We start from the raw sequence: 21,912 nt of genomic DNA, 5'->3' as shown, positions 1-21,912 counted from the left end.
TTGTTCACATATTTATTTATGATGTAAATTTACTGTGAGTTGAGTATCCCTTACCTGAAATGCTTGGGACCAGAAGTGTTTTAGGTTTGGGTTCTTTTAGACTTTAGGATATTTGCATATACATAATAAGATATTTTGGTGATGGACTCAAACTAAACATGAAATTCATATATGTTTCATGTCCACTTAATACCCATACCCTGAAGGTAATTTTATGTTATTTTAAATAACTTTATTCATGAAACAAAATTTGATGATGTGGAATTTTCTACTTGGCCTCTCAAAATGTTTCAGAGTTTGGAGCATTTCAGATTTTTAGATTAGGGACACTCAACCTGTAGAAAGATGATTAAATCAAGGATATTTATCAGGCACTTGATACACATTTTGCCCTTTGGTTTTCAGAAAGTTAACTTGCAGCCCTAGCAACATAGGAAAATTCCCAGATGATTCTGTCTTTTAAGTCCAAAATCAGCCAGTATTGTAGTTTTTGGATTACTTTTTTTTTCTGTTTCAGCATTTTTAAAAATCACGTTTTAATGACCATCTCCATCCAAATTAGGGGAACTAAACCAGATAGGGACTTAACATGAGTTTGACAGTGTTAATGAAAGTTTTGTAAGAAATAAGATTAGTTTAAGTTTTAAAATTTCCTGTAATTTCCTGTTACATTCTATTTTCCTGGGCACAGTGGGTAGTGGTGGGTCAGTTTTAGCTAGTTTGGAGTACTTTCTACATGCAAGTGCCTTATGCCAGGGCCGTCACAGCCTAACTTTGAAGTCTCCCACACCCTTAGGTAGAAATGGTGACGTGGAGTCTTTCTCATGGCTCGGTAAGAGGCAGATTCTGCTGGGGAGTTTGAACTTACTGTGTTGCCTGCCGGCCCAGGTTCTGTGGCTGGGCACTTGCTGCTTTCCCCCCACAAGCACACACACTGTCCTGCATCAGTGAATGGTCTCCCTGATACAGTGCATCGAAATTCCTTGATCGATTCCGGACTCCGTCTTGTATTGCTTAGAGCAAATACCAGTGACTTAGGCCAGTACTCCAGGGATTGACCTGCAGGGCCGCCCAGTTCTGCTGCAGCCTGGAGCGTTTCCTGGGAGCCAGAGGCTGGTCTGGAGCCATGGAGTGGTTCCTCCGGTGGAGAGAACGGCAGTGGAGACTGCAAGGTAGTGCCGCACGGCCTCGGCTTGCCCTGGAGGTCGTTGGTGCTGTGGCGGGAAGTTAATCTTGTCTTCCTTGTGGTACGCACCACTTTGTTACAGGAGTCTTGAAAGTTTTCACAGCAAGGTCAGGTTAGCAGTACTTGTTGAGAGAGTTAGTTACTGCATATGTCAGCTTTTCTGGAGATGGAGTTCAGTCTGGTATTTCCCGAGAGTAGGGATTAGAGTTTCATTTTTTTTGTTATTTGCAAAAGACGCCAGGTAAATTTCCATAGGTAAGAAGCTTAAATGCAGTTATGGTGTAGCCTGGCAAAGACTCAGTTGTTGATTGTATTAGCTAGAGAACACTGGCATAGATTTTTTTTAAAGCATTTAATATGTTTGGGAGGTTTTGTGTACGGGAACATTGATGGTCCGATTTGGAGAGGAAATCGATATTCCAAGCCACGTGTAGGCAGGCGTGTATGTAGCCTAAGTTTTGCGTGCAGCACTTGGCGTTTAGCTGCTCGGCCTTCTCCCTGGGTGGGTCTAGCAGTGCAGCATCCAGGAAGCCCAGGACAGCCAGCTGTTTTGTCCTGGCCTAGGCTGGAAGGAAGGAGGAGGAGTGGGAGAGGTTTGTTTGATATGCACATCGAACTGCAGCAGCAGTGGCGTCAACAGAGAGCTGGAAGTGTATGAATTCTAAACTGCCATTGGGTTTTACAGAGGCTGGTTCTACAACTGTTTTCAGCAGCTTGCAAAACGTGTGTGGGGCCACCCACACTTCCTTCCTGTCCTCTAGCCACACCCACACTGCAGTTGCTCTGGGAGAGCATCAGCATGTTCTTGCACCATGCACAAGTACTTGTTGCTCAGACGTGGATTTCCATGTTACAGAGACTCTCGGCTGGTTGTCCTGTTCCATGTACACGTGTGTGAGTGTGTGCCGAATAAAAAGACCGTGTCAGAACAGTCTACTTAGTGGCTTTTGCTGTTTTTAAAAGATGTCGTTTGAGCTGTGTAGTTGTTAAAACTGATGAGAAGTAAAACAGTGCATGAGAAAATGTTCACCATATAAGTAGAGGGAAAAGTATCAAACTTCCTCACAGTGTTCTCAAGCTGTAAGGATGTGAGTAAGGATCTAACCGAGACCTAGTAATAAGTCATCCTTGATGAGGCTAAAAATCACCTGTAATTCATTGTCTTTGTTTTTCTAAAGTGAACTGTTATAGCTTGTTCAGATTTTTTGTTTGTTTGTTTTAATTTATTTTCCAGCACTGGAAATTAAAGCCAGGGCCTTCACACTGAGCTAGCTGATCCTCAGCCCCTTTTTATTTATCTTGAGACAGGCTGTTGCTAAATTGTCCATGCTGGGCTGGAACTTGTAACCCTCTTGTCTCAGCTTCCCAGAGTGCTGGGATTATAGGTGTGTACCACCACACCCGGCCCATTTTACATTTCAGAAATTTTAGAAATACACAGTACAGTACCTTTCTCTTCCCCTTATATCACCCTCATTGCCCTGCGTATTATCTCATTTTACAAAAAAATTTTATCTGGGCATATACTATACCTAGAACATAATTTGAAAGGCTGTGTACTGTATGTACCATAATGTTAACAGATGTTGTTATGGATGATGGGATAATAAATGGTTAAAAAAACTGCTCTTTTTATCTTTTTATCAGCATATATGTTTTTATTTTTCTAAATTAAACATTTTCTTTCATAATTGGAACAAAAATACTAAAAGGAAAGTGGTATGGCAAGTGAAAAAAAGCAGGATGCAAGATATAAAATGCATAGAACGATTGGACCTTTGAAGAGAAAAGAAACTGTATCTAAATATTTGTAAATTGACTACCAGAATGTTAATAGTGCTGATTTTCAGTGGTAGGACTATGGATATCTTTTTATTCTATTTCCATTCTGCACTTTCCAGATTTTCTCTAAGAATATATTACTTCGATGAGAAAGAATGTAAGGCAATATTCAGTTTTTTGGAAAGGATAAATTTAATAAAAAGCAAATACTTAGGTTTTTTGAGATGTCTTATTGAAAAGTCACACAGACTTTGATACTCAGAGGCATTGGTTCTCATATATCAACATTTCATAGCACTTATTTTCTGAATACATTTTAGGGTACTTGCTACAGAATTTTTATGAAAATGAGAGATGCTCTGAATTCTTTTTTTTTCTTCCTTTTTTAAAGTACATGTTTGTAGTACATAATGACTACATTTATCTTGAGTCTGTGTGTACATAAGACATCTTAATTCTTTTTTTGCCCCCTACCCCTCCTGTTGCTCCCTGTTTCATCAAACTCTTGGTCCCCTTGAAGCAGGGTGAACAACTAGGAGAATTTCCACTGGGGGCATGGGAGTGGTGTCCTTAGGACCTGGCAGTCGCCATGGTGCTCAAGGACTTCCTGGAGGCTGCTCTGGGCCAGCATTCTTTGCTCGACATTGTACCTCTGTTGGCTCACGGGCTCTTCACCACAGTGCCCCTGGGCCCCCACAGTGCCTGGCTGCAGAGACTGTGCGAAGCAAGGGATGCTGGGAGGGGCTGGCAGGTGGCACCCAGGGTTCACCTGTGAGCAGACCTGGACCCGCAGTGCTGTCATTCTCAGTCCCGCCAGTGGAATTGTTTTCGCTCTGCCTTTCCTCCTCAACTTTCCTGTCTGCCATCCTCTGCAGCACTTTTCTCCCAAAAACGTGTGAGCTTAGGTTGAGTCTCACTTCCACACCCTCAGCTGCAGTGATAGTGTGAGCGGTGGGCTTCCCTGAGTGCTGGGCTCTTTCTGTCACTCCTGTGATACGCCAGTGTTGTGGAAGGGCCCGCAGGACCACCCGTCAGAATTCCCTCGCTGTGCCGCAGGCGTGGATATAAGCGATCTGTTCACAGCCTCTTTAGCCTCTAGTCAGGTTTGCTTTTCCTGGGAAGGGCAAACCTCTGATGTCGAGGTTTTTGTGTTTCCCTGATGCTGGCTTTGGAGTCGATGTCTGCTTGCTTGGTGGAAGAATGTCTGGGAAAGGTTGCCCGCCTTGGCTGCTGTTGTGGGTGTTTCATGAGCCTCTGGGGTTCCCCATCGCACCCCCACCCCCACCCCGGCTCATGGTCGCGGCTGGCAGATGTGTTGCTGTCCAGTGGAACAGTCTTTCTGACCTGCCTAAGTGGAAAAGTCTGTGTGCCGGTTCACTGAAGTCACTGTTGACTCAGTTTCTTAACCGAGTCTGAACTCATGGAGGGCAGAGAGACATGGGGAGACTGGGTTACGAAAGACAGGTTTTGCCATCTTTATACGTTTGTCTAGGATCTAGCCCCAGGGTGTATGTGTTGACTTGAAGCAAAGTTAAATCGAGCTGACACCCTTCTGTGTTTTCTTCTAGAAGAAAGAGGCCGCTGACAGGACCCGGTGATTACAAGGGTCACCCAGGCTGAGGCCTGCAGGGTACGTCTTGGGGCCATGCACTTCCCTGAGCCTTGCCTGGGCCTCTGCATTGCATGTGTTCAAGATGAGAGCCTCAGATCAAAAGTGATTGAATTCTCTCTAACTTAAAATGCACTTGGTACTAGGGTTAGACTGCGGGTTAGAATTTAGAAGAATGTTTGTTCACTGTTAAGAATACTTTTCCTCCCAACCTTCAGTTAGTCATAATGTCTTGTTTTTCAGCGTGAAGTTTAGTTATAGTTTTCAGTCTTTGAAAAGGGGGTACTTATCCACAAGCAACTTCTCAATGGAGTAATGAATTGTTACAGTGATTAATCACTATAGGCCAGTATGCCTTTGTGAAGAAACCTACTAGATTCTTTTCTGTGAGCTTGCTAGTTTAAAATTACTTCATTTTGCCATTTTGTTGGCACAGGTCTGGGGAGAGAAACACGAAGGTGTTTAATAGTGATTATCCCTGGGTGCGTGAGACCCTGAAAAAAGGTCTTTTATTTTTTCATTTATTATTGTCATAATGGCATAGATTTAATTTTTAAAAGCCTCCAGATTCATTTACCAAATCTGATCGGTACACCATTTCTCCCAAACACATCGCAGCTGAAATGACAGAGGAGGAGGACAAAGGCTACGTAACGGGGCAGTCTGAGTGTGTGCTTTAAAGCTAGTTACATTTGCAACCGTGCAGTAGAAGCAGACTCGGTAGATCTTACGAATAATTCCTGCCCTTATAATTAATTGGAGCTGAAGACTTAAAGATAGTTTTCTGCCATCTTCAGTTAGCCTACAGTTTTTAGTTTTGAAAAGTAAATATGCCTGAATTAAAGTTTCTTTTGGGAAATTGGTGTCCAAATATAGCAGTCTTTCAATTTAGGTTTTCTTCTTAATCATGTCATTAAAATTATTAGCTCAGGTGGCAAGGATAATAAAGAGTGTAGAAGAAATTTGCCTTTCTTCCCTAGCATCTGTACATCCTACTGGTTTCTTATTTTAAAAATCTTAATGGAAACAGGATTAATAATTTAGTTTTGGTTCTGAAATCGGATTGCGGAGTGGAAGGCGCATGGACTGGTGCAGAGAGCTCTGCAGTGCAGGCCAGGGTACTGAGCCCACGTGCCACAGAGCAGGGCTCCTCACCCGTCTCGAGGGCGCTTTGAGGGTGGCGGCTGGTGTGCAGGGTGGTATGTGATTGGCATGTGGGCCTCACCAGGGGAGTGGTCCCACTAGTTAGCATCGCCATCATTCCTAAAACGTAAAAAGCTTATTAGTGAACATCTCACCATTTACTTTTTTTTGGTACTGGGGATCGAACTTAGGACTTTGCACTTGCAAGGCAGACGTCGGAACCACTGAGCTAAATCCCCAGCCCTCACCATTGACTTTTTTTTTTGGTACCAGGACTCAAACTCGGGTCCTTGCACTTGCGCAGCGAGCAGCGAAACCATTGACCTAAATCCCCGGCCCCTCTCACCGTTGACTTTTTAAAGTTACATAAATTTTCTGAAGTGGCCCCAGATCATGATTGGGGTCATTACTGAAGCGATTAGAACACGGGAATGACTTCAGGCCTCTTTCAGCTGGTGTTTTAGCTCCTAAACCCTGGTCCCCATGGTGACAGTCATCCAGGGTGGGAAATGACTGTGAGCAGTGTGGGCTTTAGCCGAGCTGCCTCACCTGAGTCCCTTGGACGCAGAGCTGAGGCCACTTCTCGGTCTATGAAGTGAGACAGGTGCTGGTGTAAGGCGGTGACCCGAGCCTGTCCGACTCACTTTGCACAGATTCGTGGAAGGGATGGAAGGCGAATGCTTGTTTTCAACTGTCCTGTTGGATATAAAATACAGTTTGCAAAACACTTTCACTTAAATGTGCTCATGTAAATACTTCTCTTAAGAAGATGTCTAAAACTATGAAACGGTACACTGCAGCCCTGGAGGAGGCCTCCCTGGACGGACGGATGCTTCCTGTTCACCAGTAGAGATGGAGCTTGTCTCAAGCACTTGCTGCATCCTCGCTGCATCCTCCAAAATTTGTATTAAATTTTGGTCAGAAAAAATAGGGGCATTCAGCCTGTGGAATTTAAAGCGACATCTTAGTTTGTCTAATGTTATATATTTATTTACTTTTCTGAGTCAGGCTAATTTATAAGAACCTATTCCTATGTTTGGGGCTTGTATCGTAAAGGTTGAAGATTTTAAATGTGGTACAAAATACAAGGTTTAAATTGTGGGAACGCATGCTTGACCCTCTTGAAATATAAGCAGGTCAGATGGTTTATGCCTGAGAGTTGGGAAACTGTAATAAAAATAGGAACATAATATAGGTAATAAAAATAGTAGTTACAGAGCGACAGAAAGTGAGTACGGGCGAGCAGCAGGCATTTATTAAGCACCGACTGTGTGCAAGAACAAAGAATTGTCTTATAAACATTTGGGGGCAAGGTTGAGTTTTATAATTTAGTAAAGCTCTGACTACTGTACCTGGAAGAGGTGAGCACTGTCCTAGGTACAGCGTGAGGGTGAGAGAGCCAGACAGGACCTTAGACTGGAAGGCCTGCATGATACTGGGAGTCTCACGTCGGAGAGCATACATTCAGCCACCTGTTTCCGCGTGGGGTGGTGGTGCTGGGGGTGCAGGGGGAGAAGGTGGCTCTAGAGGGGCCACAGAAGGCCTTGCTGGGGAGCTTTATCGCGTTAAAGGAAATACCATGGAGTCGTAGGAACAAGTTGGGCTTCTGTCCAAACGCTTACTCTTGTTTTCCCTTTGTCAGTCCTGCCTTTGTTTTTTAAAGATGCTAATTGAAATTAATTTGGGGGGGAATTTTTTTATAAATTTTGCTTATCAAGCTTGTAGTCTCTTATTTCCAAGGAGCTGTTTATTTTTCGGTTTGCAAAATTTAATATGGTATTTAAATTCTCAACCTTTACTTTATAATATAAACTCTAAATATAGAAATAGGTCCTTATAAATGACCCTGAATCATTTTGTGTGGATTTATTTGCTTTAAGCATCTCTTAAAATAGAAAAAAGAAAAAGAGCATTTACAGAAACTTAATTTTGTTTCTCCTCTTATTTTGTAGATGTCCATGGCAACATTGAAAATGAATTGCTTATTTTCTACAGATACTCTTATATGAGAAGATCCATTTCAAACAGTCTAAATATTTTTCCTTCCGCTGGACCAGCATGGCAGGATTCAAGCGAGGATATGATGGAAAGATTGCTGGATTGTACGATCTGGATAAAACCTTGGGTAGGGGTCATTTTGCAGTGGTTAAACTTGCCAGGCACGTCTTCACAGGGGAGAAGGTGGCAGTAAAAGTTATTGACAAGACAAAACTGGACACTCTAGCCACGGGACATCTTTTCCAGGAGGTGAGATGCATGAAACTAGTGCAGCACCCTAACATCGTGCGCCTTTATGAAGTTATTGACACCCAGACCAAACTCTATCTTATTCTAGAACTTGGAGATGGAGGAGATATGTTTGATTACATCATGAAACATGAGGAGGGTCTCAATGAAGACTTGGCTAAGAAGTACTTTGCTCAGATAGTTCACGCTATATCTTACTGCCATAAACTCCATGTGGTTCACAGAGACTTAAAACCAGAGAATGTAGTCTTCTTTGAAAAACAAGGTCTTGTAAAGTTGACAGACTTTGGTTTCAGCAACAAATTTCAGCCAGGGAAGAAACTCACCACAAGCTGTGGATCTCTTGCATATTCTGCTCCAGAAATTCTGCTTGGTGACGAATATGATGCCCCTGCTGTAGGTAAGTGACCGTGGTCCAGGCTCTGCCTTCTTGGCTCCTACCAGCTAGCTAAGCTTGGTTGCTCACGTTGGTGGTTGATTACCTAAAATCATTTTTCAGAAGATTTCCGTTAACTGCGCCTGGCCTAACACATTGGGTGTCATGAACACCATACATCCCCAAGACTGGTGTGTATTCCAACCTTTTTTTTCCAGTTTTTTAATGTTTTAGTTTCATACTGGAAAAATACATCCTCAGGTCACCTACAAGTGACACCAAACTTCCTGCTTTTCTGTTTGAATTGCAGCTTAAAGAGGGCAGTGGCAAAGGTGCACACGCCGTTGAGGGCACTGATGTTACACTGCACGTCCCGCCCTCACGTTACACTCTTGTGTTGTAGGAAAGAGAAGGTTTATGAATGGTTTCTGCCTCCTGAAGATATCCAGGCTTCCCTGAAGTCTTTCATTAGAATATTTGAGCTAGAGATTTTTGATTAGTGGAGCTACTCTAATCAGAAAATGAAGCCAGGAGTTCACAGAAGAAGGAACAGAAATGTCTGAGGGTGAAAAGGTCTCCAGCCGCATTAGTACAGGGAGGGGCAAAGCCACAATAAGACAGTTTCATCATTTGCATATTGAGAAAAACTAAAGGCAGACAAAAGTAAGCATTGCTAAGACTATAGACCGCTGGGCACTTGTATAATTTAGAGGACAGTTTGGTAATATTTAGTAAAGAAATGTACCTGGGCATGGTGGTGCACACCTGTAATTCCAGCACTCAAGAGGCTAAGGCAGAAGGATCGCTGCAAGTTCTGAGCCAGCCTGGGGTATATAGTGAGACCTGTCTCGAACCCCCCAAAAAAGAAACAAGAGAAAAATGTACATCTTGTGACCCAACTTCTGCACCTGTGCATGCGTCTCACTTGGGCATTCAAAGGATTTTTCAAAGGATGTGTCTAACATACTTGTTGAATCTATATCAGCAAGGGGATAAATGGCACCGTATGAGTTTAGAACACATCAAACAGTGTTACGCATTATTTAGTGGAGTGTGTGTGTGCAGTGGACTGAAGCATGCAGTAGAGGAAGATGGAGTACTTCGGAGGGGCAGGTGTAGCAGAATTTCTGCTCTACTAACGAGGTTTATTTTCTAATTTGGGTGGTAGATGCACAGGTGTTTAATTTTTTCTTGTATCTTAAGTATTACATAATAAAACATTAAAAATCATAAAAGGGAAAAAAATTGGGAGGTTGTTCCAAAAGACAGTTGAGAGAATCTGATAGTTTCTTTGTGAAGTAGGTTGGGTGGAGTTCATAGCTACTTTTTTTCACTTTGGTGATTCATATTTCAATTCATTTTGTGTAGTAGCGTGATTAAAATAAAGAGTAAATGGGCAATTAATTTTTCTGTTAATATATTCTTTGTTTATTGTGCCAAAATCAATTGATGGCTTTTCACAAAGTTTTAGCAAAATGAGTGTGGCCAAAAATTACCGTCTGCTATTATATTAAATTGCCAATTTGTCTTGATTACTTTTCTCTCAGTGCTGAGACAAAATACCCGACACCCAACGTTAAAGGGGAGAAAGTTTATTTGGCTCACAGTTCGCAAAGGTTTCAACCCATAATTGGCTGGCTCCGAGGCGGGGCGGCACATGGGGGAGGGGCCTCGCACAGGAGAAACTGTTCATTGCACGCAGAAGACAGCAAAAGCAAGCAAGGGCCGACCACAGCTCTTCCTGCCCCTCTGTCTTACCCAGGCCCTCAGGGCGGGCAGCACTCAGACCCTGACGCTGGTGCCCTTGAGCCTAGCACTGCACCATGAGTCAGTCCCAGTGTCACACACCCTAGATGCAGCCACCTCTGGAAGGGCCCCACCTGTGACCACACGAGGCTTTGAGGGACAGCTGGACACAGCCACAACACAGATGTTGCTAAATAAGACTTTGGTTTGGGTTTAAAAGGAAGTATTTTATGGTGTACTGGTCTTTGGCATTGAGCTTTAGCTTAGGAATCATCTCTAGTATTCTTTTTAAAGAATTAACTTTGATTTTACTCAACTACATGTTTTGTTTTCAATGTTACTGTTTTTTGCTTTCATTCATACTCTTTTTAGGCTATAGTTCCCTTCCCTTCCCTGCCCTGCCCTCTCCCCTTGTCTTTTCTTTTTCCTCTTCTTATTTCTTTAGTGTTTCAGCCTCTGGAAGCTGCATGTAATGGCTCTCAGGACCCCTGTGGGTTTCGCTGTATAGCCACAGCTCACTGCTGTTTGGTTTCTTGTTTAATCCAAGGTAGTTAGAAAGACTTCTCTCTCTCATTTTCTATGTAGAGGGGATAGGTCTATTTTTTCCTTTTAGTTCTGATTTTTAGTATCTAATTCTAGTATATTGAAGTCAGTAAATAGGGCAGTTGATTTTTGCTTTGGAAACATTTTTGTGTTTTCTTTGTGCCTTTTTACCTTAACAATTTTTACCATGGTGACTGTTCCCTATATTTTGGTGCAGTCATAGTTTTATACATAATTAATATTGTTCATTATGTGATTTATTCCTTTGCATTCTTACGCTTTATTTTGTCTGTCCTTTTCAGAGGTAGTTATGCTGGCCCTGTAATTGTGTCTTATAATCAAAGTTTACTTTATCTTCAAGCTGAAGCTTTAAATTTATTTTCCATGATCTGTACTTTTTATCAATGAATTACTTACTTGATGTTTGTTTAACTGCCCTTCATTTGCGTGTTGACATTGCCACAGGTTTGTCTTTTTCCCCTTAGCAGTAATAGTGCCTTGGCTGGGCCCCATTGGCTTAGAGCTCAGTGTCTCCTTTTTAAACAAGTGGAGCCTGTGAGTCTTTTAGTAGGCGAATCTAATACATTCGTATTTATTATTATTGGAATACTTGGGCTTACTTTTGCTGTTTTGTGAAATTTTTTTATTTTTTTTTGGTACCGGGGATCGCACTTGGGACCTTGCGCTTGAGAGGCAGGCGGCAGAACCACTGAGCTAAATCCCGGGCCCTTGTCTTGTTTTGTTTTCCACTGCCTCATTATGTATTCCCTTTCTTATATTTTGTTAATTATTCAGGTTTCTTCTCCTCCCCTTCAGTTTGCAAAGTGTGAGTCTGTTTTTCTCTGTGGTAGTCTCCACCCCTACCCCCCAAAGTCAGCCAATGCCCGTATTATTTCTCCTGCTAACAAGGAAGATAAAAATCATAATTTGCTTTTAATAATAAATTTTGATTTGCTTTTATTTATAATATGCTTTAGTTTTATAAATTTCTTGGTCTCCCAATCCTTCACTTGAGTTATTTTTATTTTGTTTTGTTTTATTTATATCTTTTCTGAAAGGATTTGTAAAAATTCCCCAAGTCTTTGTCTACCTAAAAATGTTCTCATATTTGAATGATGATTTGAGTATAGAAATAGAAGTTCAAATTTCTTCCCAACTTTGAAGATACATTTTCACAGATGTTTTTCCGTTATCTTTTTTGCTTCCAAAGCTATGAGGAAGAAATCGAATCTGACACTGACTTTCTGCATTTCGCTCGTTCTGGGTGTGTGTGTGTTTTAACACTTCTGTAAGTGGGTTTTCTTGGGTGTTCATTCTCCTTGAGTGCCTCCTCCCCCTCGGTGTTTGGGGACGTTAGTGTTGCTCATCTGTGTTTCAAGATGCCCGGGAGCCATTCTGTGAACACCATGCATGAGTATCGTCAGCTCCAGGGGGTCCAGATGGGGCGCAGGCTGTGTGGCCAAGGTCACCCCTCCTGGGCTTCCTCCTCCTGCCGGGCCCCGCTGGGCCTGCTGGGCCCAGGTGGAGCTGAGAGGGGCCCGGCAGAAGCCTTGTTCATCCTCCCACGCAGGGTTGGGGCCCAGCCTGGCCTCCTGGAGCGCGGCACGAGGGAAGGGCCTGCGGCTGCTCTGAGGCACTCCTTTCCTCCCCAGGTCGCAGACCACCTGTGCCCCACCTCCTAGGCTGTGTGCAGGACTGGAGGGCAGCAAGAGCGGCCACGTCCTGCTCAGGGACTGCTCGGGTCGCTGCGGGGTCCAGGGTTCTGGATTAAGTTGCCTTCATGGTGTTCAGACAGAAACCGTCTGTGTGGAAAAGCCGAGTCTGCTGCGAGAGCCTGGGCCTGCTGCTGGCCTGTGCGGGGCCTTGGTGTGCATCCCAGTGCGTTTCTGCCTAAGGTCTCTCTGGAAGCGGCGTCTAGGAAGGGTTTACTCTTGAAAACATGAACTGTGCTTTAAAAACTTCTTTATTATAGAAACTCTAAAATGGGAAAACTTTCTTAAATCCCAGATTTATAATTTTTCAGTAGTTGTAAAACTCTCACATTGTCTAAGACTTTTTTCTACTTCCCTAAAATTTTGTTTTCAAGTTAAAATGAATTAAGTTTAGTATTGAGAACTGTGGCATCTCCCTTGCAATTTGGAGTCCTCCTAGGAAGTTACAACTCTGGACCTGAAAACCCCTGTACTGAATGTTGCCTGGTTCATAGAGAGTCTGTCTTCAAGGTGAAATCTCCTGTCCTGCATTAATTTAGCATTGCTGGTTTTGTAGTAGATATAACTGAAATCTAGCTTAAAGCATGGCTCAGTACTATGCAAAGATTTGATTTAGTTTGCTTGTTTGTGGCTTTTGGGTTGTCTATAATACTTATCATATTTGCAATTCAGCCTTTAAGAGACATGCCCCAGATGAGAATGTATCATCATGCATGTTAGTGTGCAAAAAATTGTGTTCTTTTCTTCATAGATGTGTAATTTGCCCTGCATTAAACTGTTACTCTTTGCCTACCCTCAGTAACTCTTTCTTGCTCTTAGTTAACTGGGAAGAGAGAGGAACACACTCAGCCTCATAAACAGCATCAGCACGAGCCCCGGAGCTGACACCGTCCTCCTCTGTGGGAGTGAGGCGAGGGCCCACACGTCCCACCTTCGCTGCATAGTACAGAAACATCAGATCGGCGAGCGGGAAATTGAACTGTCTCCACTTGAAATTGACATGTTTATCTACCTGGAAAATCTCAAGAAATCTGCAAATTTCTAGAACTAATGAATTTAGCAAGATCACAGGATATAAAAAATCATTGCAAAATTAATTACATCTCTATAATGCTAACAGTGAACAGCACATGGAGACCACAGTATTGGGGGATTTAGCTTTGTGGCACCGTGGCTGCCTCGCAAGCTCAGGGTCCTGAGTTCGATCCCCTGTACCGCCAAAAAACAAAAAAAACCCAACAAAAAAAACATACCTAAAAAAAATTATGCTAAAAGTTACAGAATGGTAAAGGAAGAACTCAGAGACCTAAACAAAGGGCTAGACATATGGTGTTTATCAATTGGAAGACAGCACAGTACAGGCAACCTCTGTTTGAGAGGAAGCAGTGCCTGTCCCTGGGGAAGTCTGAGTCTCTGCATCTGAGCCCCCGGGGCGTGGCCCTCATGGTGGTCTCCCCACCTCCCTCAGCCCTCACCAGGCTGCCTCCTCGCTGTACCCCTCTCCTGCCCTCGTCCCCTCCTGGAGTCCTGGCACCCACCCGGTGCATGGCGCGGGGCGCACACCAGACCCCATCAGCCTTGCTCTGCCCAGGCGGCTCCTGATTCCTCTTTGGGGGATCACAGAGGGCCTTGTTTCCCTGAGCATCAGCTGCCTCCCCGCAGGGACCTCCGATGTGGAGCCTCAGTCTCGTGTGCCTCAGTCTCTCCGGGTGGGAGGAAGAATGTCCGAGGTGCTGGCTTGTTTTGGAAATTTGTCCTCAGGGAATCTCTGAAATGTTGGCTGCCGTGGGAAACTGGGAGGAGGGCAGGCCCGCAACCTTTGTGCCTGTCTTTCGCATGTTGTTTTTAGTTGTATTTAACTTTCAGCATGCTCGGTTGTTTATACTTAGGGAATAGTTCATTTCTAAAGTAGGGATTTTCCTTCCTTCTCAAAAATGCTAGATTAAAAGATGAAGTCCTGGTATTTATTTGATTATGAGTTAGTCTCTCGGAACTTCAGATGAGTTTTTCCAACCTCTGAGAACAGTAGCTGTTTCAATACGGAAATGCACAGGAACTGAACCCACTTTTACTGTCTTTAGTTTGCTGCATAGAAAATATTTGAAAACACTAAATCTGCTTAGTTGCTTTTTAAAGCTTTTCTGAGATAAGAATGTAAGCCTTTTGAAGATGAAAACATGAAACAAAAAATTACACAACAAAATTTAGCTTCAGAACAAACTGAACTGCAGTAAATTCGGAGCCCTGTTAGGCAGTGCATGCGTGTTGCTGGACAGGCTGAGCTGCAGCTGTTGCAGGCAGTGGTTTAGGGCTTGTGAGAAGTGGGCCCTGTGCCCACCCGATGCACCTGGCTGGCTGGTGACAGTCAGGGCCTCTTGGGAGACCTGTGCTAGGGGGACGCTGTGTGTGTGTGGCCCTGAGGCTGTCAGATGCAGGAAGCGGCTTGAGAAGCACCTGCACGTGCTTGTACACAGGGCTGGGGCTGCCACTGTCACGGGGCTCGTGAGGAGCAGTGATGTGGGGGGCAGAACCAAGTAGAGCAGCCCGGGCTGCTGCCACAGGTCTGTTCCAAACGTGGCCTTCACAGTCATCATTTCTTCTTTCCCTCTCTCTGTAGAGCCCTTTTTATAGAACCCCTTTGACCTTCAGAAAACATTGATTTATCTTAGTCATAATTGATGTATTAGCCTTTATAAGGAGCGTGTTTACAATGGCATCCAGTGTAAAACACTGCCTAACTTAATGTTTTACATTTTTAATTTAGAGTCATTTTGAATTCTGAAACTCAAACTGTAGGATCTCAGCATTTGTGGTGCCGTGTGAGGGGAGGAGATCCAGCCTCGGTGGGTGAGGCGCACTCAGCTTGGGGCCGGACAGCAGCAGCACCACAGGTCGGGTCACTGCAACAGGGGAGATGGGGTTGCCGTGGGGACCAGAAGCAGTGCGCAGCACTGGGAGGCTGCTTGCCCCGGCTGCCCTTCTGTGTGGACTCGGACGGGCCCGGCCAGGCCTGCCTCCCTTGGGCGGCTTGGTTGTCCTCTGCGAGGGCAAGCACTGGAGAGAGGGCATCGTGTATTCTGCTCTCCTCTGAGTCCGGCTGCTCCTCAGCACTGCACTCTTCGTGTCTGCCGAGTGGATAAGTAGGATGACCTAAAGAAACAAAAACTTACCAGGTTGAATTGTGGATCTTCCAATTAGTGTTTGCTTATGCCACAACTCCTTTTCTGATGACTCCTAGATGCTTAGAGGATCGTTTGAGAGCTGTCCTCTGGGTAATGCAGACAAACCACATTCAGTGCCCGTTTTGGAGGCAGTTAGTGACTACTGTGAACCTCCCTGGCTCTGTTGTGAGTTCATGGGCCTACAACTGTTGTGCAGGGAGGATGTGCACATAATCAGCTGTGGAGAAGAAAATACAGGTGTCTTTGGGTACCTGACTTGTTACTGTTTTGCACATTAGCTCTTTTATTTTCCTTATTGTATCTAAAATTTCCTTGCTATAACTTGGGTAGGAGATCGTAGTGGGAAGTTTGACTTAGGGTTTATAGATGAGGCTGTGTCTGGAAGGAACATCGAGTCATTGGGTGCACGGTGTTCTTTTTACTTATTTTTATTTAATTTTTTGTGTGTGCTGCTAGGCAATCACTCTACCACTGAGCTACACCCCTAGCCCTCTTCTAAAAAGTCAAATAAGCTCCACTTACAGGTGTTTGCTGTGTTCGGCATGATTGTTTTAGAAATGAATTCTATGTTATTGATAGAATTTATTTGTCTCAACTTTTCACTGACCTATGGAAGTCCTTGTTAGACTCCTGTTTTGGGAGACCCAGTAGATGGAAGGAAGCCCTCAGGTGGTGTAACCTAGTGCACATCCTACGGTGCGGTTTGCGGTCTTGTGCTCAGTGACAGTTACTTCCCAGAGGACAGAACCTGCGTTAGCAAGGTCCTCAGAGACGCCCGTGTTCAGTAGAACAGCAGTTGGTTGATACCCAGCAAGGCAGAGCGAGTCTCAGCCAGATACAAGTTTATATTCTTACATCAGAGTAGCTATTTTTTTTTTTTTTGGCAGATTTTTAGGTATTATGCAAAACAGCCTCTTTTCTTTGGAGTGTAAGATATGTTGCTTGGGCCCTTTTTAAGGAACATTTATGTGATCCATTGCAATTCCTGAGGCTGTACTGTCTGATTCTTGTTTTGTTCTTCAGGATCTGAAATTTCAGCTCTTCTATTCTGGTTGCTCCTGAGGCTTTAAAAACACAGTTTCTGCAAATTAGTTTGTTTTTAGTTGTTCCAGCAGGACTTTCCGTCTCCTGAAACCCTTTCTATTCCACTAGGAGGCAGAAAATTCCCACTGGTTGTAGATTTGTCTTGTTTTGTACTTGTTCATCGGTCAGTGTGTGGGTTGGACACCTTGCTGTGTGTCCCATACAAGGACACCCGTGTTATCCAGGGAACAGCTTGATGCAGATTTCTTGGATTTAGCCTCCAGCTTCAGTGTCAGAAGGACTTCCTGAGTTAGTAGAGGCAAGAAACATAGGTGAAGAATTCTAGTGGCCCCTGCTGTTTCCCTTTGCCTTTTCAGCTGTTATCAGGGCAGAGGAGAGCAGCTTCTCATACGGGAAGGAGCCTTTCCACAATTATTCTTACGTCACTTTCTGTGAGATACATGAGCTGCGGAACCCCCAGCTCTCAGTGGCTCTTAGCGGTTGGAGAACTGTTTCTTGACCACTTTCCTGAGAGCAGTTCTTGAGTTGGCCCAGATACACACAGCACCAGGAGGCAGCTCGTAAATTCCTCAGTGGCCGAGATGGACAAACCACATGGACTTGGTTCGTAGCAGTCAGGGTCTCACACAGAGCCTTAATTTTAAATAGAATTCCACCAAGGTCAATAATTTGTATTCCCAGCAGTCATCTAACAGGCACCAGAGGGAGATGTGGGGACCGGCATCCAATAGCAGCAGGAGGAGGGCTGTGAGAGAATCAGGAAATCGGAGTTGAGAGCTGGAGTCGGGACGTGTGTCTCGCTGTGCTGCCTGGAGCCCCGGGATCGATGCTTTTAAGTCTCCTGGAGGTCAGGTGAGGGGCGCTCACGCTGGAACAGCTGGCGCTGAAGGGACAGGGACACTTCCCCGAGAGCCAAGGTGGAGCTGCCTTCCAATGAGTTGCGCAGAGGCTGAGGGCTGGCAGTGGTGCTCTGCTGTAGAGCCAGCCCCCTTGGCTGCCGGCCTCAGTCAGCTCCAGCTGCATCTCAGCACCCGGCACCGTGCCAGGCAGACAGGGCTAAGCACGGTTGTCGATGTCCACGTAGTACTGTGGGGACTGCCACCCCCCGGGGCCCCCTGGATCTGAGCTTTTCAGCGGCCTAAGTCCACCTGGGGAAAATAATAGGTTCCAGTAATTTTAAATTCCTCCATTATCAAAGGCATCAGAAGAAGAGTTAGTAAATTGACTGGACTAGTTAAATACTTTAGGAGGGGCCGGGGATTTAGCTCAGTGGTTCTGCTGCCTGCCTCGCAAGCACAAGGACCCGAGTTTGATCCCCGGTACCAAAGAAAAAAAGAAATGCCTGAGGAAGGGACCAGAGACCCCCCCCGCCCCAACATATGTCATGTGTCAGAGTAAACTCCAGGTCCATTAAGGATTTGTATATAAACAATTAAGAAAAAGGATTCATAGGATCTTGGCCTCTAAAGAAATCATAAGACAAAGGGTGATAGATTTTATCATGGTTCACCAGCCCGGTACACGTATTCTCAGAACAAAGAATGCAGAATGGGGGAATATCTGTATTACAGTGATACCCGAATTGTCGAACACTGCCAAGCTTGACCTTTCCATTACTCAAACAGCAAAGTTCAAAAAAAATCTGCTTGGTGTTGGTAACTGCTCAATAGCCGAACTGAAAATCTGACTTGAAAAAACCTGTACGGACTGAAAGTGAGTCACACGTCGAGTCTCACTGCAGACATTAAATTAAATTAATGAAAAGTAATACTAACATAAAAAAGGTGAGATGTTTCAGGGCGGGCGCCGCTGTTGCCTGGACAGCATCCAGTGCCGTGTCACAGCCTTCGCCCTGGTGCTTTGTTTCTGTTTGCCTAGAATATCATACCACGGCTGCAAAGAAAGTAAATGAGCCTTGCAGTAAGCTAAGAGGAAACTGTGAGAGCCATGATGGAGTTAAAGGAGGAAGTCATTGCAAAATTTGTTAAAATTTGGGCAAAATGAATTTGTAAGTGTAAACTTTGGGCCTCGGAACCAATTATGTGGTTTTCTACTGTTTCTTATGGGGAAAACACAGTGTGTGCAGTTCTCAAACTTCCTGGTGTTTGAACACGAATTTGGCATGGAGCTCGACAGCCAAGGTTTCGCTGTACAGGGAAGATTTCTGTTCTTAACGTAGAGACAGTTCTCAGTCTCCCTGTGCACAAATGAAAAGATAGTGCATTAGGTAACTTGGTGCAGATAGTGGGGGAGGAAGAAAAAGTTTAACCTTAGATGTAGGGTATTGAAGACAGTACAAAGCTAGATTAAAGATGACATGAAATTGGCAAAAGAAATTTTAATAGAATAACAAGTCCTTGCATAAACCCACACATACATGGTCAGTTGATTTTGAAAAAAGGTGCTAAAGCAATTTACTGGGGAAAAGATGTTTTTTTTCAGCTATGTTGCAGAAACTGTTAAATGAACCTCGATCTGTACCTTACCCTGTGTGTGAAAGCTCAACTTGCTTCACAGACCTAGAAGTAGCATGTGAACCTAAAACTTTTAGAAGAAAACCTAGATCTTTGTTACCTTAGCATAGGCAAAGAGATGTCACATACAATTACAAAAGCATGATCTGTAAAAGAAAAACTTGATAAATTGGATTTTATAAGAATTAATGCTTGCTGCTTGAAAGATACTGTTAAGCACAGACTAGGAGAAAATCATTGCAAATCAAATACTGTATAAAGAAGTCTCAAAACTCAGCCATAACGGGCAACCCAGTTTAAAAATAGGCAAAAGATTTTTACAAACAGGTTAGCAAAGACTGAACTTGGCAAGTCAGCGCCATTTGTCATGAAGGAAATGCCGGTGAAAACCACACCCGTGAAGTGAAGTGGCCTGCCTTCCAAACCCTGGTGGTTCTCAGCCTCGGCCTCCGAGACAGAGTAGAGCAGCAGGGCTCCGTTATCTTTGGAAAGTGGCTTGCGGGTTCCTAGAAAGGTTAGTGGGCACTCACCTGGCAAGCCCACTGTGTCCACCCAAGAGAAGCGAAGATGTGTGTTAGCAGAAAGCGAGTACACAGGGCTTTCCTGGCTGGCTGCCTGCATAACTGGCGCTAAGGGAGATGAGTTGGGTCATGCCCGCACCGCGGGGTACACGGGGCAGCAGCACGTGGGCAACCAGACTGCAAGCTGCGAAATTCCACTTCTAGGGGCAGAAGGGGGACCCGTGGGGCCCTATTTAGTGCCTTGGGAAGGAGAACCTGTTTTAAGTCTTAGCTAAGAGGGCCGGGGATTTAGCTCAGTGGTTCCGCTGCCTGCCTCGCAAGCGCAAGGACCCGAGTTCGATCTCCGGTACCAAAAAAAAGTCTTAGCCAAGAGTTGCCACATGCAAGTGATTCCCGTTAACTGATATTTTAGTGGTTTGTATGTTATCTTATGAAAATCCTCGATGTTTTAAAAATCACCTTAAAACACTGAAGCACTTCACTAGCTATGAAATGAGCATCGAGACTGCAGACTTCCAACTTACAAAGTGCTGACCATGCAGACTCTAGTGTGTACTCGACTAGAGAAATTGAACTGGACTAAATTGTACTAAATTTAAACATTTCTGCTTTCTGCTTCAAAGTTAGACCCGTAAAGTTCTATTGCATTTGCATTTGTCCCAGTCTTGAAGGGAACTTGAAATGTGCAGTCACTGCTTGAAAGTCTCGTGCCCCACGGTAGAGGACCCTCCCTCTGAACGGTGTCCACTCTGAAGCTCCAGGGCTAAGGCCTGTGTTCCCATACTGTCGCAGGACTTCCAGTAGTGAGCATTGTACCTTTGTAACTAGTGTCGCCACGGAATTGGGCCAAGGCTAGGGCTTTTCCCCTGGAGCTGACAGAAGGAGAGGTTAGGGTTCACAGAGTAGCCTTGAGAAGATCTTGTTTTGGAGAGGCGTGGGTTTGTAGCTGATTCTGCACCGAGGTCTTAGGAGTGCCCCACAGGGTAGCTCTGGGTGGCAGATCACCCAATGTGGCTGTCAGGAAATGCGCCCACGTAGCCGCCTCCCTGGTGACTCTGGCAGGGTGTCACCTTACAGTCAAGGACTTGAAGCTCTGTTCTGAAGCAGGGAAGTGGAGCTGGGGCAGTACCCGGCGGCTGGCCCTGAGGCCTTCCCTGGCTGCAGGAGCACCAATGCGCTCCCTAACACTGCAGTACTGAGCCCTCCAGAGCACACTTTGTCAGTCTCTGGGCTATCGAGAAGCTCTGTGGACCCCACGCCCCTCTTTTTTTTTTTTTTTGGTACCGGGGATTGAACTCTCCACTTCACTCTTAAAGTCATGTTTTATAAGACTCATGGATTTCTATGGAACATTAAAGAATTTTGTTTTTGGTATCAGGTTTCGAACTCGGGACTTTGCGCTTGCGAGGCAGGCAGCAGAACCACTGAGCTAAATCCCCAGCCCACATTAATGAGTTTTATATTTGAGTTTTCTTCGCTCTTGAAGCACTTATGTGTGCTCAAAAAGTGCGAGTCTGGAGAGGAGGTTGGTTGGAATCCAGGGAACCTTGCAGGACCGAGGGTGCCGGGTCACAGGCGTGAGACAGACGCTGTGAGTAGAGAGCACACCTCAGCCTTTTGTCATCCCCTTTCCGACCCCGTGAAGAGGAGGGTCATCGCAGGCCTGAGCTCAGCCTGGGCCACCTAGGCATGTAGTGAGACCCTCTCTCAGAACCTGGAAGGGTGGGGATCACTGCAGAGGTAGCCCAGGGCAGACGCCTGGGTTCAACCCCAGCACAAAGAATGTTTCAGCTTGCTTAAAATACTGTACCTGTGCATCACATCAGCATCTCTTACGTGTATCTGGTTTTAAATTTTACATGCAAGTAAATGAGTGTTCTTGTCCTTCAAGTAAAGGAAGTGTATGGCGTAAGCAGGGTGAAGTGCCCTGCTTTCCCACTTGCTCTGCTTCTGTACCCTGAGGTGCCCTGGCTCCTGCCTGGGGCCCGGCAGTGAGGCCTGCAGTACGATGCTCAGACACCGGCACCCGGGACAGCAGACCCAGGGGAGCTGGGGCGGCCGCAGTCACACAGCGGAGCAGTGTGACAGGTGAGCCCGGCTGGCCACTGGTGCAGGATGCCACGGGCTGGCTGAGCCTCCTCCTGGCCTACAAAGCTCATGGGAGGCTGAGGTCAGCCACAGCTGCCTTCACTGGCCACCCCTGCAGGCGCTTCTCGGCTTCCTGACCCTGAGTAACCTTTACCGCCTGCCCTGCACCCTGAGACCATCTCAGCCCCTCTCCATTAGGGTTCCCGCACTCATCAGACTGGTGTTGCCGGCCCTGGCTGGGACAGGGACACCCAGCACT

The 21,912-nt window shown here is 45.1% G+C and overlaps 1 protein-coding gene across 5 annotated transcripts in view; it reads left to right on the top strand.

Moving 5' to 3' along the window:
- The window catches only part of Snrk (SNF related kinase), a 43,166-nt gene that overhangs the window by 6,285 nt on the left and 14,969 nt on the right, over positions 1-21,912 (top strand). For 3 of the 5 annotated variants that reach the window (XM_087186887.1, XM_087186888.1, XM_021257658.2), the window contains one exon: positions 7,673-8,367. In XM_087186887.1, coding sequence (XP_087043013.1) covers positions 7,779-8,367 — 589 coding nt within the window. In that variant the 5' untranslated portion in view covers positions 7,673-7,778. Of the gene's footprint in view, positions 1-4,536; positions 4,599-7,672; positions 8,368-21,912 lie in introns of those variants that run through there. The other 2 variants (XM_087186889.1, XM_021257666.2) reach the window with 2 other exon arrangements.

This window comes from Heterocephalus glaber, unplaced genomic scaffold (genome assembly GCF_053883595.1).
Source record: "Heterocephalus glaber isolate CG9 unplaced genomic scaffold, H.glaber_assembly_v1.0 deba00001504, whole genome shotgun sequence".
NCBI classification, from domain to species: domain Eukaryota; kingdom Metazoa; phylum Chordata; class Mammalia; order Rodentia; family Bathyergidae; genus Heterocephalus; species Heterocephalus glaber.
The sequence above is the reverse complement of the archived record's forward strand: the minus strand, read 5'-3'. Positions and strand labels throughout refer to the sequence as shown.